The sequence below is a fragment of the Pinus tabuliformis genome, chromosome 6, assembly GCF_031772625.1.
Source record: "Pinus tabuliformis cultivar Carrire ecotype Pingquan chromosome 6, CPIR1, whole genome shotgun sequence".
In the NCBI taxonomy this organism is placed as follows: Eukaryota; Viridiplantae; Streptophyta; class Pinopsida; order Pinales; family Pinaceae; genus Pinus; species Pinus tabuliformis.
This window is the reverse complement of record NC_142292.1, coordinates 765,837,061-765,855,359: the sequence shown is the minus strand read 5'-3', so window position 1 is coordinate 765,855,359 and position 18,299 is coordinate 765,837,061. Positions and strand designations below refer to the sequence as shown.

The 18,299-nt window shown below is 41.0% G+C and overlaps 1 protein-coding gene across 1 annotated transcript; it reads left to right on the top strand.

The window, feature by feature from the left end:
- Nucleotides 1-15,984: 15,984 nt before the first annotated feature.
- LOC149260975 (uncharacterized) lies at nucleotides 15,985-16,551 on the top strand. The gene has a single exon (XM_089366910.1). It carries the CDS (start codon nucleotides 15,985-15,987, stop codon nucleotides 16,549-16,551), a length of 567 nt encoding a protein of 188 aa, XP_089223036.1.
- The last annotated feature ends 1,748 nt before the right edge of the window (nucleotides 16,552-18,299 follow it).

Genomic DNA, 18,299 nt, shown 5'->3' with positions numbered 1-18,299 from the left:
AATATCCTCACCTTAATTAAACAAATAATATGGGAATATGTATCCGTCTCTAAATTACCGATCTTCAGTGACCCCCCTTGTCTTGCTAACCTAAGGATCATATAACTCCTTGAGCTGCACCCTCCCCCTCAGAATAATTTAACTCCAATAATGGCAAACCAAGAAGCTCCCTGTCATTGGCACCCTCTGGATAAATACATCCTCAAATTGAATTATGATGGAGCTTCCGAAGGAAATCCTGGAGTTGCAGGTTTTGGTGGAGTCTTCAGAAACTCAAAAGGATAGATAATATGGTTATACGTTGGCATTGCGCAGACATGAAGGAAATGCATCCTCTACCTGTCATTGTACTATCCTCGAAATTTGTACAGTTCTGTCAGCCAGCCACCCTATCAACTGGCCTGCTGCTCCTCTTGAAAACTACATAGTTTTCATGGGTTATCCTCCAGCTTCTCGACACCTCCATCAGCCCAGAAACTATGCAGAGATGTCCTGCAGACCAGCCTCCCAGTTCTTCATAGTTTTGTCCAGCAAGCTTTCGCAACCCACTACTAGCCTCCCCGGCGAATCTGCACAATTTTCACTGCGAGTGTCCTCCCTGCTGCCTGCACTGCCTCCCTTGAAAATTTGCATAGATCTTCCCTTCAGCCTAGTCAGATCCTGTAGACAATCAAATCTGATCTAGATTTCCCATCTCAGCCTCCCAGTGACTTATGCACAATTTTCTTTGACAGTGCCCAGAGCCCATATCCCGACCTGAAATGTGCTCTGCAAAGTTTCAGAGCCTTGTCCTCTCTCCCGGTCACCTGCACTCGAAAACGAAAGATGATGCATCATGGTAGACTAGGAGATTTCTAGATTTGATTTCATCTTGTCATGAGTGATTACAAATACAGATACATGGATGAGACATGGTGCGATGACGAACATGATAAACAAGGAGCGCATGCTAGGAGACGTGTTTGCGAATGGATGAAAACATGAAGCATGCCAAGTATAAGCGAAGGAGAGACATGCATGGGCAGCATTAAGTGAACACCAAGACCATCGAAGACTCTGCATACCTTGTCATGCGAAGGTGAAGCCATAATACACCAAGAGCACATTCATCACTCAGTAGCACTGCAACTTGACATGGACACCACCTGCAACATGAACATACTAGCACTGTCATGTCAAGTCATGTCATCAGTCACATCAGCCACATAACTATTGTGGGCCATATTGTTGTAATCATTGTAATGTAATGTGGAAGTCCAAGAGACCCACATGTAAATTTGAAGAATCATGTAAAGTTGAAAAGTCATGTAAGTAAAATAGTCATGAGGGAATTCGAACAGTCACAAGGGTCACTTTCACCCTTGGCTATATATACCCCTCATTTGTACATGCAAAGGAATTTTCATCTTGGCTCCTCCCACATAGCTGTCAGGCGGAAAGAGTCGATTGTGCGGACACAACCAACCTCCCTAGGAGCCTAAGACTCTCTAGTGACAAACAAGACAAACAAGAGCAATCCTTCTCTAAACATGCATTTACTATACGGGAAATCAAGTGTTTAGATCCTACCTGTAATCCAACGCTGTTGTAGCAGTCCAGCTCCGCTGATCCGGATGAGCTCCTCCTTCACTTTGAAACCTGCATACACTAACAATCAAACGATTAAATAGCACTTGATAATCTCATAGAATAAAACATATTTAACACATAGAACAAGGAGTACATGAAACAACTCATAAATAACAAGTTATTGAGAAGAATGGACTCATTTGCATTAATAGGTAACAAAAGGAACAAATACAACCTAAGCCTTGGTGTTGTGCAAGTCCCTCCCAGGGTCCATCAAGAGTTCTCCTTTACTTTGACAAAGCTCACCCACTTCCAAATAGAACAAGCAAAGATGGCAATCTCTCCTCACAAGCTTCTAAATGGGAGTCCTAATTCCTGCAGCATTTACCCTTAGAAATGTATAGCTTTCAACCTCTCCTCCTTCTGGCCCAATGCCTGTATTTATAGTGCTCAAGAGGAAGTTAATCAGGTCCACCATCAATGGGATAATCCCCTCTTTGGATGGGATAGCTCCCTTATTGATGGAATAAGTTCCTCTTTGGTAGGAGTGCATGAACCATCTGGAGGCGCTCAATACACGTCGAACAACCTTCTAGAATGCTCTAGAAATGACCACAAGTAACTTTTTAAAGATGAAACTTGCGCATTTTAACCTTTACAGGGGGACGCACCTGCCCCTTTACATACAGAGCGTCCAAAGACGCAGCTTTTGTGAATATTGGGTGCGTCCCCGCAGGTAAGGTTGAGAGAACCTGCGTACCCAGAGATAAATACATTTATAATGACTTTATCTCGTTTTGGAGTTTGACATGGAGAGCAGAGGCATAAGACTTGCCTAAGAGGATAGCATGACTGTTGATAGAGCCATACTAACTGTAAATAGTCATGGTGACATTTTTTAGTGTAACAGATTGCCCCCTAAAGTGCGAAGCCTGTAATAGATTAGGGTTTTGTATTATCTAGGAAGGGTGAAGTGATTTATCATTTCAAGGATTATCTCGTGGAGAGCCTGGTCAGAACCTGCAATTTTCAACACAAAATACATGTATAAGATTATATCATCACTGAGGTAGGCATTCCCATACTCAGATTAAAACTTTAACTAACATACTAACTACTCTGATACAGGAATGATCTTGCAGTACATCATAATCATAGACTTTTGTAGACACAGTATGGGCGCAACCATCTATTTATGATTAGTCTACTTAGATAATGAATACAAAACTCCTCGCAGCCTGGATGGTGGAAACTAGATCCAGGGTCTTCATTTCTACTTCCCGAATTGGTATGATTCTAGCCATGCGAATAAATGAGTTGATGTCGAACATGGTAGAAACCACTTGATTACCAGTCGATGATGTAAACTGTTAACAAGTGTGAGAGAGACCACCAGTAATGTGAATGGTTCTCAAAGTACCCAGTACAATCCATGAGATGTGAATGAATGAGTTGATGTTGAACATTTCACGGAATCCTTTGATCGAAAGTCAATGATGTAAACTGACGTCAAAGGCGAGAAACCTGCCATTGATGCATGCAGACTTCAAGGTACTGACGATTTCTAAGTCATCTCTCTAGATAATGTGTTGATGTCGATAGAAAGCGACCCATTGCAGGCAAGCCCACAACACGAAATCATTTGTTCAAGTTGAAGAAATGTTGCTGTAAGGACTGACTCAGGGATGGTCGAATGGATGACAAGTATTTTGCAGATGAAAGTTTTGCTTGCAGACCTCTTGAACACATAACGACACGACAGATGGCTTGGTGATGGATAACTCAAAGTTAATCCCCGGAACCCGGCTGAAGGCTTTCAAAGTGGTTTGATTAACTGTGAGGTAAAGGATTTCCCAACCCAGGTGAATGAAAAGTGTCGTGTCCAAGAGTGGTAATAAAGTTTCTTCTGAGACAAAAGATAACAAATAGGCTCATTCTTCTCTCTTTTCCCCCACCATTTCTGGCAAGTACCTCTTTATTTTTAACAAGCTTGAGGAGGATAACATATGCTTGATTATAAGCTCATCCTTCGGATGAGTCCAACCTAGTTTTGATTCGAACCCTAGGAAGGAGTGGTTCGTTCCTGTTTGTAATTGAACAGGTCCTTTACTGTGAAATGTTTAACGAGCCCGGTATAGGAGAAACTCGGCGTTTTTCAATTTTAGAGAGTCTGAAAAACTTAAGAAGACTCCAAGTTGAACTTTTTCGTAGATTTGTGTCCCTCAAGCCCGAAAAAGGATAAAATAATACCTGGGGGAACCGCTTGATCTTGCGACCAAGGAGTACTTTCATAATTAGTGCCACTGACCTGAAAAGTAAAAAGTGATCAAAGACACGTCGTTTTATTTCCGTATCGAGTTTGAAACGACAAAAACCCGACAATCTTTTCCTGATTTTACGGTCAGAAAAGGGCTATAAGGGGACCGTCTTTTAATTCCGTTTTAACGAGTGTAAAAGAGACGCTCGGCAATCTTTTCATGTTTTAGGAGTCAGAAAAGGGCTTAAAAGATGACTCTGCGGTTTCACTTTTTCGTAAGTTTTAACGAGTTCGAAAAAATGATAAAAATGTACTCATGGTTTTCATTTTTTCGTAAGTTTTAATGAGTTCGAAAAAATGATAAAAATGTACTCATATGGCCGACTTTCAATTTAATTTACGAGCAGGAAAAGACGGAAAGAACTCGGCATTTTCATTTGTTTTACGAGAACGAAAGATAGCAAAATAATCTCGGTACTTTCATGAGTTTAACGAGTCTTGAAAATCACTGAAATTGACTCGAGATAGGTTTCATTTTTACAAAAGCTTGAAACAGATAAAAACTATGCTTCAAAGTAGTTTCATTTTTTCACAAGCTTGAAACAGAGAGAAAACTGTGCTTGATGCCCCCTAAGCATAACTGCTAGAGTGCATGCCCCCCAGCTTCATTTCATTCAACCAGTTGGATGAAATGAAGGTTGAGTTACGAGATCATTTGAAAGACTCGACCTAAAAACTATAAGAAAATTATGCAAAAACTGAAATAACTAACCTAAATACTTAACATTTATGAGATCTAGTCAATCTCTCGACTCAAGTAGAGGAGGATTTGTTTCATTTTTTAACGAGCTTGACACAGGAAAAGAACTATGCTCGGATTCGGTTTCATGTTTACGTAAGCTTGAAACGAAAAACTATGCTTGTTATAAGTTCGCATGCCCCCAGCATAATGACGCAAATCAAGGTACATGCCCCCCAAGCTTCATTGCATTCAATGAGGTGGATGGAATGAAGCTTTACTTTCAAGATCTTGGAAAGACTTGTGGGAGTTGTTTCATTTTTTAGTGAGGTTGACACAGGAAACGAACTATCCTCAAAAACCTTGTTTCATTTTTTAAACGAGCTTGACACAAGATAAGGAACTATGATCATAACTACTCTCTACAATCTACCTAACAAAAAACTCTACTCTAAAAACCTTGATTCATTTTTTAACGAGCTTGACACAAGACAAGGAACTATGCTCTAAAATCCTTGATTCATTTTTAATGAGCTTGACACAAGACAAGGAACTATGCTCATGACTACTCTCTACAATCTACCTACTTAACCTACCCTTGTTTCATTTTTTAACGATCTTGACACAAGACAAGGAACTATGCTCAAAAAGTTCGCATGCCCCCGGTATAATGATGCAAAGCGAGGTACATGCCCCCCAGGCTTCATTGCATTCAATAAGGTGGATGGAATGAAGGTTTACTTTCAATATTTAACTTGAAAAGGGAGTTGTTTCATTTTTAAGGAGGTTGACACAAGAAAAGAACTATCCTCAAACCTGATTCATTTTTTAACGAGGTTGACTCAGTAACAGGAACTATCCTCATACCTGATTCATTTTTTAACGAGGTTGACTTAGTAACAGGAACTATCCTCAAAACCCTACTTGCTACAATCTACCTACATATCCTGAAATCTACCTGATTCATTTTTTAATGAGGTTGACTCAGTAAAAGAACTGTCCTCGCCCACACTGATTCATTTTTTAACGAGGTTGACATAGTAAAAGGAACTTTCCTCATTCTCCTTGTTTCATTTTTTAACGAGGCTGATACAAGAAAAAACTATCCTCGCAACTCCTTGTTTCATTTTTTAATGAGCTTGACACAAGACAAGGAATTATGCTCATGACTTCCAGTTTCATTTTTAAACGAGGTTGAGACTAGAAGAAACTATCCTCACAACGGCCTATTTCATTTTTTAACGAGGTTGATACAGGAAAAAACTATCCTCGCACACACTGTTTCATTTTTTAACGAGGTTGACACAGTAAAAGGAACTTTCCTCGTTCTCCTTGTTTCATTTTTTAACGAGGTTGATACAAGAAAAAACTATCCTCGCAACTCCTTGTTTCATTTTTTAATGAGGTTGACACAGGAAAAGGAACTTTCCTCGTAACATCCAATTTCATTTTTTAACGAGGTTGAGAGGGGAACAAACTATCCTCGTTCCATTGATCATGGCTTCCAACTGGAAGAAAGACATGTCAATGGACACACCTTGATCATGGCTGCCAAGAGGTCTTCATCAGAAGGAAAAATACTTCTCTGGAAGGAACAGATGTCAAGGGACTCAAAAGGGATAAGAACATCGTGTTCAAATAATCCCATAGAGTTTTCCATGTCAATTACCGGATCTAAATCAACAGTGAGAGGCTCACTTTCATCGGTAACTGAAAACATGGGACCAGTTGCCACATAATTAACCCGTGGCAGGGTAGATACCACTTTAGAATCAGGAACATTTAGGGGTGTCATATTATTAGTAGTTGAAACAAGACTAGGGAACGAAAGCTGGTCTACAGTCACAATACTGCCATTGTGAGGGAAAGACATCACGCGAAAGAGTGTCGATACGACAACTTTCATTGCATAAACATAGTCTCGCCCAAGGAGTAAATTGAAATCCAAGGGACCTCGAACTACCATAAGATCAATATAGACAGTTTTACCTTCCAAGGTAATGGAAAAATTAGGAAGGATCCCTAAAGTTTCAATAATGGTTCTGTTAAAAGCTTTCAGATTCTGAGTAATAGGCGCAAGATGAGGGGAACCCAAAGCTTTCCAAACAGTTGAGGATAAAATACTAACAGAAGCCCCTTCATCTACCTGAGTACGATGTATGTCCCTACCACCAGCCTTGACAATGATTTGGAAAGGGATGGAGGAAGGAAGACGAGGTTCTGTCAGTCTATTCCAATCAAAGGAAAAGACCTCAGTGCTTGGATGGGGTTCTGTAGAAACAGGTGAAATGCCCCCCGGCATAGAAGAATCTGATGTAACAAGAAGAACCTGAGCGGTATGAAGTTCACTCTCTAAATGGAAAGTGGGATCGACTGAAAGTGAAATTGAATTGACCACTTGATCAACTAATGGATCATCAACCTGAGTGACATGAGTTTCACTCTCCAATGGAAGAGTGTGATCGATTGAATGTGAAATTGAATCAATCACTCCGTCAGTTGACGGTAGGTTGGGAGAAAGTTTACGGTAACCTGTTGGAAATTCTTGCTGTGGAACAATAAGGTTTTCCAACAATGTTGAGGCTTCATCCATGTGAGGGCAAATGTGAGTTTGATGACTCCCTTTGCATAACTTACAAGGAAACCTAACATTACCCTTTTTCCCAGGAACCTGACTATCACTAGTTGATGGATCAATGGAAAGTTGATGGGATTTTTCTGACCATACTTCCAAGACCTTTGGAATACCAGGACAATTGACAAGGAAGTGGTCACCCTTACAAAGCCTGCAAGGGTATTTGGGTTTACGATGCATGTTGGAGTTTTCCTCAACACAACTAACACTTACAGTCGTGGTTGGTTGGTTGACTTCTTTCTTATCTTGCTTCTTCTTCTTCTTCTTCTTCTTCTTCCCGTTCTTCTTCTTCTTAGCCTCCTGGTTACTAGCATCAAGGCTTTTACCAGGCGAAGAGGAAGAAATGGAGGAATAAAAATTAGGCGAAGAAGGTAAAGGGTCAACAAAAGGTTGGTGATGTTGAGATGGTGAACTCTGTTGAGGTGAAGCATCCGGTTGAGATGGAACAATTGGAGTATTTTGGGCCAACGAAGTTGAAAATAACCATATCGGTAAACCTATTGTAAATCCAGGTAATGACAAAGTAGCCATATAAGGAGGACCAACATTTCCAAAGTAAGGAAAAGTACTAGGATTCTCATTAGGAGGGGTTCCTAGGTTGATAAATTCCGGAACATTTGCCATTATATTCAACTTCAGTGAATTTTATTAACAATCTAAAACTAAAATTAACAATTCACAATTCACACTTAACAATTAAAATTCACAATTCACACCTATGGTCTCTAAAAGTAAAAACAAACAAATTAACATGTGCTATCAAATCTAGGAGTCAAACCACACACAAACAGTAGCCTTCCAGACCGAAAACACTAGTTGGTGATGAAATCCAACATCGCCGAATTCAGTACAGAAGTGGTGGGTGGAACAGTTACCCCAGCAACCTGCTTAATGAATAGACTGGACCAAGTTCCTCCACTTTAACCGTCTCGAGTGAAGTGAACCCCCCAGAAAATCCAAGTGAGTCTAGCCGACGTCTGCTCCAGGTACAGTGGGATCTTCCCTCCACCATCACCTTGGGTAGAACCCTAAAGATAATGGTCACTAAGGTTACCAACAACAACAAATGCACCTAGGGGAACAATCTACACTCCGACAGCACGCAAGGGCAGAGTATCAAGCTCAATCCCCTTGCCGGCTCCTTGACAATAATCCAAGGTTTACCGACAAGTGACCCCTGGCTCCTCGACAATGGTTAATCCGAGGTTTACCGTTTGTAATACGTGCGTGTCTGGCATCGTTCCCAACGAGGGAGGATTGATCCCCTCACTGGTTCGAACACGAGCTCGTGCTTCTCCTTTAAGAGGAGCTTTCCCAGAGTACAAATGAAACAATTGGATTTATCCTACCACAAGGTGAGCTACTTGTTTGGTTTTGCTGTCTTGGAGAGTTAATTACTCTCCTACTCCAAGACACTAGCCTGACCTATATTGGTGTTTCAGAGCCCTAGAAATGTAAAAATTACTAGATGAATTTTAATTAAGCGCTGTGTTATTTAGGCTGTTATTACTCAAATGGGTAAATGGATATGAAACCAATGGTGTTATGACTCGACTCAACTGAATGCAATTGAATATGATAATGCAATGTTTTCAATTCGATGAATCCTAACTAAAGCAAGGAGAGAGTTTCCGTTAACTTCCAACAATGCAAAAATTGATCACAAAGAGAAAATATAACAAACTCTCTAATGCACTAATTTCATCAAGAAAAACTAATGCATATCAATTCCAAACCATTTTTTTTATTTTTATTTTTGTGTAAATTAAAATCAAAGAAAACTGATCTAAATCTACGATTGATTTTTCAGAATGTAAACTATGCAATTGTAATCTATGCACAATTCACTCGAAAAGTATGCAAATGTAATCTATGCACATTTTTCATTCATATTCTGAAAATGAGAATTCTAATTATGCAAATGTGATCTATGCAAGAGAATTCTCAAGCACAAGATGATTCTAATGTAATCTAAGAACCAATCAAGTGCAAGTCGAGAAAATTGGGTGAGAGTTCCAAAGATAAAAACATAAAAACACTCAAAGGCGATTAACACTCATACACAATTTAGCCCCCCCCCCCGGCGAATGAGGGGGAAATTTTTTTGCAAAAACAAAAGCAAAAAGATGCAAAATTGTGAAAAGACTGAGACAAACCTCCAAGTGATGACCAAAGGAAATCAAATTAAGAATTTCTCAAGAAAGAGACTCAAAAAACCCAATTGATGAAATCTTTAAAGCAGGAATGCCAATGAAACAAGCTTAGGTGAAGATCTTTGACAGGAGACTAATGGATCTGGGCAGTAAAAACTAAGAAGAAGCAAAATCTAAGAGGAAAAATGCAAAAAATGGAATTTTCTTAAATTTTAGCAGGGGACGCAGGCAACCCGTTAAGACAGGTGCGGGCCCGCTCTGTGCACACAGCGACAGTGCATCCAGGGACGCACTTTGCAATACTCAGAGGGTGCGTCCTACTGGAAAATTCAAGAAAAGCTAAAATGAATCTAACCCTAAGCTAACCCACCCAAAAACAAAGTCACAGAGCCAAAAACCAGAAAAATAAACCAATTTTCTCAGAGCAAAGTTCATACAAAGGAAAAGACTTTCACATCAATGGAGTCCCCAGTGGAGTCGCCAATTTGTCAGGCGGAAAGAGTCGATTGTGCGGACACAACCAACCTCCCTAGGAGCCTAAGACTCTCTAGTGACAAACAAGACAAACAAGAGCAATCCTTCTCTAAACATGCATTTACTATACGGGAAATCAAGTGTTTAGATCCTACCTGTAATCCAACGATGTTGTAGCAGTCCAGCTCCGCTGATCCAGATGAGCTCCTCCTTCACTTTGAAACCTGCATACACTAACAATCAAACGATTAAATAGCACTTGATAATCTCATAGAATAAAACATATTTAACACATAGACCAAGGAGTACATGAAACAACTCATAAATAACAAGTTATTGAGAAGAATGGACTCATTTGCATTAATAGGTAACAAAAGGAACAAATACAACCTGAGCCTTGGTGTTGTGCAAGTCCCTCCCAGGGTCCATCAAGAGTTCTCCTTTACTTTGACAAAGCTTACCCACTTCCAAATAGAACAAGAAAAGATGGCAATCTCTCCTCACAAGCTTCTAAATGGGAGTCCTAATTCCTGCAGCATTTACCCTTAGAAATGTATAGCTTTCAACCTCTCCTCCTTCTGGCCCAATGCCTGTATTTATAGTGCTCAAGAGGAAGTTAATCAGGTCCACCATCAATGGGATAATCCCCTCTTTGGATGGGATAGCTCCCTTATTGATGGAATAAGTTCCTCTTTGGTAGGAGTGCATGAACCATCTGGAGGCGCTCAATACACGTCGAACAACCTTCTAGAATGCTCTAGAAATGACCACAAGTAACTTTTTAAAGATGAAACTTGCGCATTTTAACCTTTACAGGGGGACGCACCTGCCCCTTTACATACAGAGCGTCCAAAGACGCAACTTTTGTGAATATTGGGTGCGTCCCCGCAGGTCAGGTTGAGAGAACCTGCGTACCCAGAGATAAATACATTTATAAAGACTTTATCTCTTTTTGGAGTTTGACATGGAGAGCAGAGGCATAAGACTTGCCTAAGAGGATAGCATGACTGTTGATAGAGCCATACTAACTGTAAATAGTCATGGTGACATTTTTTAGTGTAACAATAGCCTTAAGAGTCTATAGTATTTTCTTTGAGGAGCGAGCAATGGATCCAACGCCCCGCTATCGGGGTTAGTGATGTAATGGTGTATCGATGTGTCTTGGAACTTTCGCTTAATTCAGAAGCCTGATAACAAGCCAACATGTTTTCAAACATGTATTGTATTTGTTTGTAAGATTGTTCTTTGGATGCTTGTAATGCATGTTGCTTTAACCTGTACTAGGACAGTTGAACTATTTCAGTTGTTCTAATACATATGCTTTCTAAAATGTGTTGTATAATTTATTAAATTTGTCTCGCCCATGTGGAATATTTCGTTGTACACTCGACAAAACCATTCTCTTAAACTTGTTAGAACAATCATTGCACTCGTGTGGACTATTTTGTTAGGTGTTGTACGTGCTATCCTTTCACTGTGTGTTTGTGACTACCGCATCCAAGTGGACTACTCCATCGAAAGTTGCTAATGTCCTGTTGTGTTGAGTGTCTCTAGCAGAGTTGGGACTATTCCCTTTCGACTTGAGACTCACTCTCACCCTCTCCCTCTGCAGTGAAGGAACCTTGACACAAGTAACACTAAGCACTCACTAGGCACATGAAGCTCATTGTTCGAAGACGAATAAAACCACTCTCATGTGCTGACAAGCAAGAGCTAAGGAAAATACTTAAGATAATGTAAACCAGTTCATCATACCGGATGGGACTCCCACACCAAACGGTGTGAGGTCTATTTGGGACTTCATACCGGGGAGATCCCATTAATGTTGGCGGGTCTAGCACCATCAACATTTCTGGCACTAGAAGGAGGGCCGCCATTGTTTATGGATGAATGTCCTATCACCCCCACTCATCAATCATCTATTCAAGGTGGTAACTCATGCTCCCTCTGACCTATGCACAACTTTGAAGTTGGTTACTCCTCACCTCCCAGACGTGAACACAAAATTTCGTATCAACACCTCCTCTCTGTCTGTCCCATTGCCCTCAGTTTTCCAAAGTAGTCGGACTGATCCCAGGAATACAATATCTTTCATATGCATCAAAGAAGTCAAATACCACTCCCACATGAGTTGTTGTATCATCGGTGGAAGAAGTAGTTCTTGCCACGCTCGAACGTCTGGTTGAAGCTGTTGAGAACAGAGAGGAACCTCCAGTCTTCTGATAGGGAAAACAGGACACCCTTGTGATCTTGGGCTCGGAATCTGGTATAGGAGGCAGAGGGGAAGATAGCGGAGGAGGTAGAGGCAGAGATGAACCAAGAAACTCAAAGTCAGAATCGTCAGATTTTGAAGAAGAGGAGGAGGAAGAAGAAGAAGAAGACATGGCTGTCCAAAACTTGGAATGGATGACTCAGGGACCATTGGCTGTCCCGGGTGATTTGCACGAGATGTTGAAGCGTTCGGAGAGAATGCTCACAAAGTATGGCCCTGACATAATAGTGAAGGCAAAAGATCACTTGGACAACTTCTACCTACAACTACAGAGACTCGAGGTACGGTACGATGACGTTGCATGCAGGTTGTTTCTGTGTATCTTGGATGTTTACATTATGGTATGGTGTCACAACCTTTCTATCATTTCCATCCATAACCGGGGTATGTTCAAACATATGTTTTTGGCACAATTCGCTAATGACAAGACCTCGACCATGTTGCTCAAAGAGTTGGGCAGTCTAAAGATGGAGTCGAAAGACAAGGTAAAATATTTCAATTAGAGGTTTTTACGCATATTGAAAAAGTTTGCAAAAGACATGAAACCTCATGAATCCATTATTGTTGACTATTATAGGTTTGCACTACCAACCAGTATTGCAGTTCGTCAAGCGAGTTGTGAAACAAATGTTACTAGAAAATTGTGAAGAGGCGATCACTGTGGGGAAAGGCCTGCATGCGATTGGAGTCATCAAGGATGATGAACCAACAAAGGACTCTAGAGATATGAGTAGGAAGCCCGAGGTTGCGGCAAGCAAGGGTAAAGAAGATCAATGTTCACAACTAATTGGTTGATTCTGGCACATCAACCAACGGCATACCACTCTCCATTTCCAAGAATATGAATGTGCAATGGAGTAAGGCATCTGTGCAGATCATCCAACTAGATCAAACATGCATGCCAACCATTGGTGAACTTCGGGATGTTATCATCTCATTATCTCATGATGGTTGAGTTCACCAGTGCATCAACATTGTTGTTGTGGACATACCGGAAACATATGTCTATCTACTCAGCAGAGACTGGTCCATCAAGTTGAATGGGTACTTTGCTACAGACTAGTCACACCTGTGGCTTCCATACCAAGGAAAAATAAATCATATTTGGGTGTTATCCGAGAGATACATGAGACACAATATCACTCCCATCAATGGTGAGAATGAACTGTTGGCTTTCACGGAGATCATGTTCGGCAACTGCCTCTTGAAAACAACACTGGGTGTTATCTTGCACAACCAGCTCCAACCTCACCAGACACACAGTTGGGTCTCCTTCCTTTCCCAACTGATTGAAATGAAACTTGTACAACACATTGTAACACTAGTAGTAGTAGCAGTAGCAGCAGTAGTACAAGCTTGTCAAATGGTTCGTGTACAGATGAGTTGTGGACCATGTATTTTGACGGATCAAAGACACAGGATGGCCCTGGAGCTGGGTGTGTCTTGATTGACCCTAAGCACAGGAAAAATTTGATCTCGAGCCACTTGGAGTTCGAGTGCATGAACAACATTGTTGAATACGAAGCACTCATTTTGGGCTTGCACAAGGCCATTAGCCTCAACATTTTTGTGCTCAAAGTGGTAGGTGATTCAGAAATCGTGGTATGACAAGTACGTAACACCATACATTGTTTATCACCTCATCTCAAAAGTTACCAACAAGAGGTATGGTGACTAATCTCTAACTTCCAAGCATTCAATATCATTGTTGTGCCAAGAACGCGTAATGTAGTTGCAATGCTTTAGCAAATGTAGCTTCTAATATGTCACCACTTAGGGATAGATTTATTGTTGAAATTTTGTACAAGCCTTCTATCCTTGACAACATAACTAATCTACACATATATTATGATGATCAACAGATACTACACTTCATGGAAAACATTGATGTCTTCAAAGACGCAACTATTGATGAAGATGAGCACGAGTAGTCTCTGTAAGCCGCAGTTTATGAAAATAAAGGAAACCTCATCCCCAAGGGTGTGTTATCTCTAGAAAATATCTATGACTTGCATAACCACTTTTAGGGGCCAAGGAACATCAAAATCCACAATTCCACCATGATGCACAAACATATAAACTTGGGAACAAAACAAGATCCGAAGTTCATCAATCTCAGTACATGTTGCACACAGCAAGAGAGACAAGCCATTGTCCGCTTGTTCAAATAGTACTGGGATGTGTTCGCGTGGACATATTATGATCTGAAAACATATGACACACAAATAACCCAACACTTGATTCCAATCAAAGAAGGGGTCAAGCCATTTCAGCAGAAGCTTAGGAAAGTACATTCGTCACTTGAACCCCACAGACATAAAGAGCTGACCAAGCTATTGGATGCACAGATCATTTATAGAGTTCATCATTCCCATGGGTTTCCAACCTTGTTCCTTTACGTAAGAAGTCTAGGGAGATCTTCTTGTGAGTTGATTTACAAAACTTGAACCGCACCTCGGACAAAGGCATCACCCCGCGTCATCTATGGAGCATATTTTATAGACATTACCTGGGGCAGAGATGTTTTCCTTGCTTGATGGGTTTTCAAGGTAAAATCAGGTTCTGGCAGCGGAACCTGATAGACTAAAAACTACCTTCCATACCAAGTGGGATACGTTCACATATAGGAGAATGCCATTTGGGCTTGTGAATGTAGAGGCAGCCTTTCAACGTGCCATGGACATCGCCTTCCATGGACTTATCGGACATAACGTAGTGGTGTATCTTGATGACATGACTGTTTTTTCCATAAAACAGTTAGACCACATACGCCATCTAAAGAAGATATTCGTGTAGGTTTTCACCCCGTACAAAAATTACCTGCATACGAATTCTAAAACACAAAAAGTAAACAATACGAGAGCATAACACATAAAACACATATACACAGAGATTTTCCCCTGGATCCCAAAACTGGGACTACCAGCTTGCTTTTTTATTATGTTCCTTTCAATGTTACAATACATATTTATACATGCCAAAGCATCCAATACCATGGACCGAAAACCATCGCGTCTAAAACTATGGACTGAAAACCATCGCGTCCAAAACCATTGTGCGAAAATCATGCAAAAAACCATATGGGCTAGTCGTGGAAATAATAACACAACCCAACAATTCGAGCAATGCCGGAAATACGGGATTTCCTTGAATCCCAAAAGGAGCATATTTGCAGTGTCTAAGGGGAACATCATTTCTAGAAGTGGGATCAAGGTTGATCTGTATCGAGTCCAGACTATTACATAGATCCCTCACCCAGCTAACAAGAAAGCAATGCAGTCCTTCTTGGGAAAGATAAACTCTCTCCGGAAGTTCATCTCGGATTATGCACAGATAGTGAAACTAATGCAAGACATGATCAAGAAGGATGCAATCTATAGCTGGGGTAAGAGGGAAAATAATGCATTCGGCCATATCAAGCAAACTATAATAGATGCGTTTTCACTTTACAGCCCAGATTTCAACAAAGATTTCTTGCTATACATGTTCGCCTTCGAAAACTCACTTGCCACAACAATCACTCAGAAGGATGAGATGAACATCAAACATCCCATCTCCTTCATGAGCGCCAACATGCAGGGACCCGAACTCAACTACCCCGCCATTGACAAACAAGCAGTATACAAGGCGATGAAACACTTCAGACCCTAATTGCTAAAGAACCATTGCATAGTTTATCTGCCTCACCGAACAATCCGCTCACTTCTTGTACAACAAGAGCTAGGTGAATGACGTGTGAACTGGATGACAGACTTGCAAGAGTATGATCTCGACATCAAGCCAGTTCACACCGTCAAGGGTCATGGTCTCTGCAGACTCATAGCTGAAGCATTCTATGCAGAGGAGGAAGAAGAAGGGATCATTGGTTAGGAGCAATAAATCAAGATGTATGATGTAGAGGGAGCACCACCCACTACATGCAGAAACTCTTGGTATGAAGATGTGCACCAGTACCTTAAGCAAGGCACCATACCCTCTCACTTCTCCATGAGACAAAAGAGGTCACTTCGCCTCAAAGCTTTATCCTATCAGTTGATGTGTGGAGTGCTTTACAGAAAGCACAGTAACGGAATCTTGCTCACATTCCTGAAGGCACATGATTTAGAGAAGGTCTTACATGATCTGCATGACAAACCAGACAGGGGCCACTTCGTGGGAAATACCACTGCGCACAAAGTTATGCGAGCCAATTTCTACTGGCCCACATTGTTCAAGGATGCACACGCTTACGCCTGTAAGTGCCCGGTCTGTCAGCGATGCACTGACAAAACACGAAGGTCAGCAGCCCCGCTGCACCCTGTTGCAGTGATCGAACAATTCCAAGAATGGGGCCTGGACATCATTGGGGAAATTTTTCCGCATTCGTCAAAACAATACCGCTACATCTTAACAATTACATATTACTTCACACGGTGGACAAAAGCATTTTTGCTTAAGCAAGTGAATGACTAGGAATTCATCAGCTTCCTCCAACAGAACATCATCTCATGCTTTGGTGTTCTGGTATCACATGTGTATGAAAATGAAACTTACTTTTCATCTTTAAAACTTGATGATTTTACATTGTAGTATGGTATCATGCTTAAACACTCATCTAACTACTACCCGCAGGGAAATAGTCTCGTAGAATCAACAAATAAAAATCTTATTCGCATTGTCAAGAAGACCATTTACTCTAAATAGGGTAACTAGAACTTCGCTTTGACAAATTCCTTATGAGCTGATCATGTAGCACCCAAACCCTCTCTGAACACTTCTCCGTACTTCTTGCTTTATGGGATATAAGCCATCCTTCCGCCAAACATTTACTTTCCTGTGCTCCAATTATCCCAAGAATCCCAAGGTAAGCCTTGTCTACTAGTCTGTGTAGTATGGATACACTTCACAAGATGTAGGAAGAAAGGAAGAAAGCAAAAGAAAAATTCACACTCCACCAGAACTGTATCAAGAGATGGTTTGACAAGAACTCTGCGGTGAACACTAACTTTGATGAGGGTGACTTAGTCTTGAAGTGGGACAAACCCCATGAAGGCAAATGCAAACTTACAAAGTTCCAGTCCCTGTGAATTGGTCCGTACACTGTCCATGAGAAGCTTTTCCCATACACGTATCGTCTGCAATCACTTGACAGGAGGATTGACAACCTTCTTGTCAACAACCAAGATCTCAAACACTATTTTCAGTAAGCCGAGGCCGCGCCTCGCACCATGTATATAGCTTGTTTACTGCTTGTTGGTTTTCTCTTTGCTTACTATTTTTGTTTCATTTCATTTTGTTTTCTTAGTATCATGCTATTTTTGGTTTTGTAAATAAGTGCTGCCCTCTACTGATTTCTGGCTTTTGAGTGAGTATGTGGTTGAGATCCAAAGAGTCTTGTGACACTACAACACTTGGCCAGTATCACATCTATCTTCTCTATGCTTGGTTATAACCTTCAATTGATGAAGTCTTGACGAAAAACATGAGCCATCTGCAAAGGAAGCTTGGGTCCAACCTTGAACCTATGTCCACACTGGGAAACCCCATGCCTGTACTCAGCCTTTTGTTATGTGTGTTCAAGCTCATCTGACTAGTAGAAACGGAGAAGGGGAAAATCTAAATGAGAAAACCTATGTCAGAGGTCTTACATGCTTCTCTGAAGGAACAACCTCTTCTACTCTCAATAAGTCAATATCCCTCTTCGACCCAAAAAATAAATAAGTGCCTATGCACAATCCTCATAAAAAATACAAAGGCAAAAGAAGAGAAAGCCTTCCTGCATAGAGATGTGAAGCATGCAACTCCACCGGGGTACCGACTAGGCTCGCTTGCAGGGGAGTAATTTGTGTGTTCATGCGTGACTCTGCCAAGGTATTGTCCAAGCCTGCTACCAATGAAGCAACATTAGAGATGAAAACTTATACTCTTGAATCTTTTAACGCGTGAGCCAAAATACCCTTCCTGATTTTGAAATGTTGTTATCAAGCTGAAACTTGTTGTTGAGTTTGATCGAGTTGGAGAAAGGTGAACCATGTCTGTCCATGGGGTAAATGGGGAAGATGGAGTAACCCACACACCATTCAACATTCCCTGATGGACCAAGGCCTCGTGCTATCAATGGACTAAAACAAAGAATATGGTATTCAACCAGTGTGTCACCAAGCGTTGTAGCGGTTGCAACACCCTCGAAAATTTTGGCCTACATCCAATTTAGGAGCCTT

What these genes read in the sequence shown, in the direction of transcription:
- LOC149260975 (XM_089366910.1), top strand. Translation starts at nt 15,985, where the DNA reads ATGTATGATGTAGAGGGAGCACCACCCACTACATGCAGAAACTCTTGG.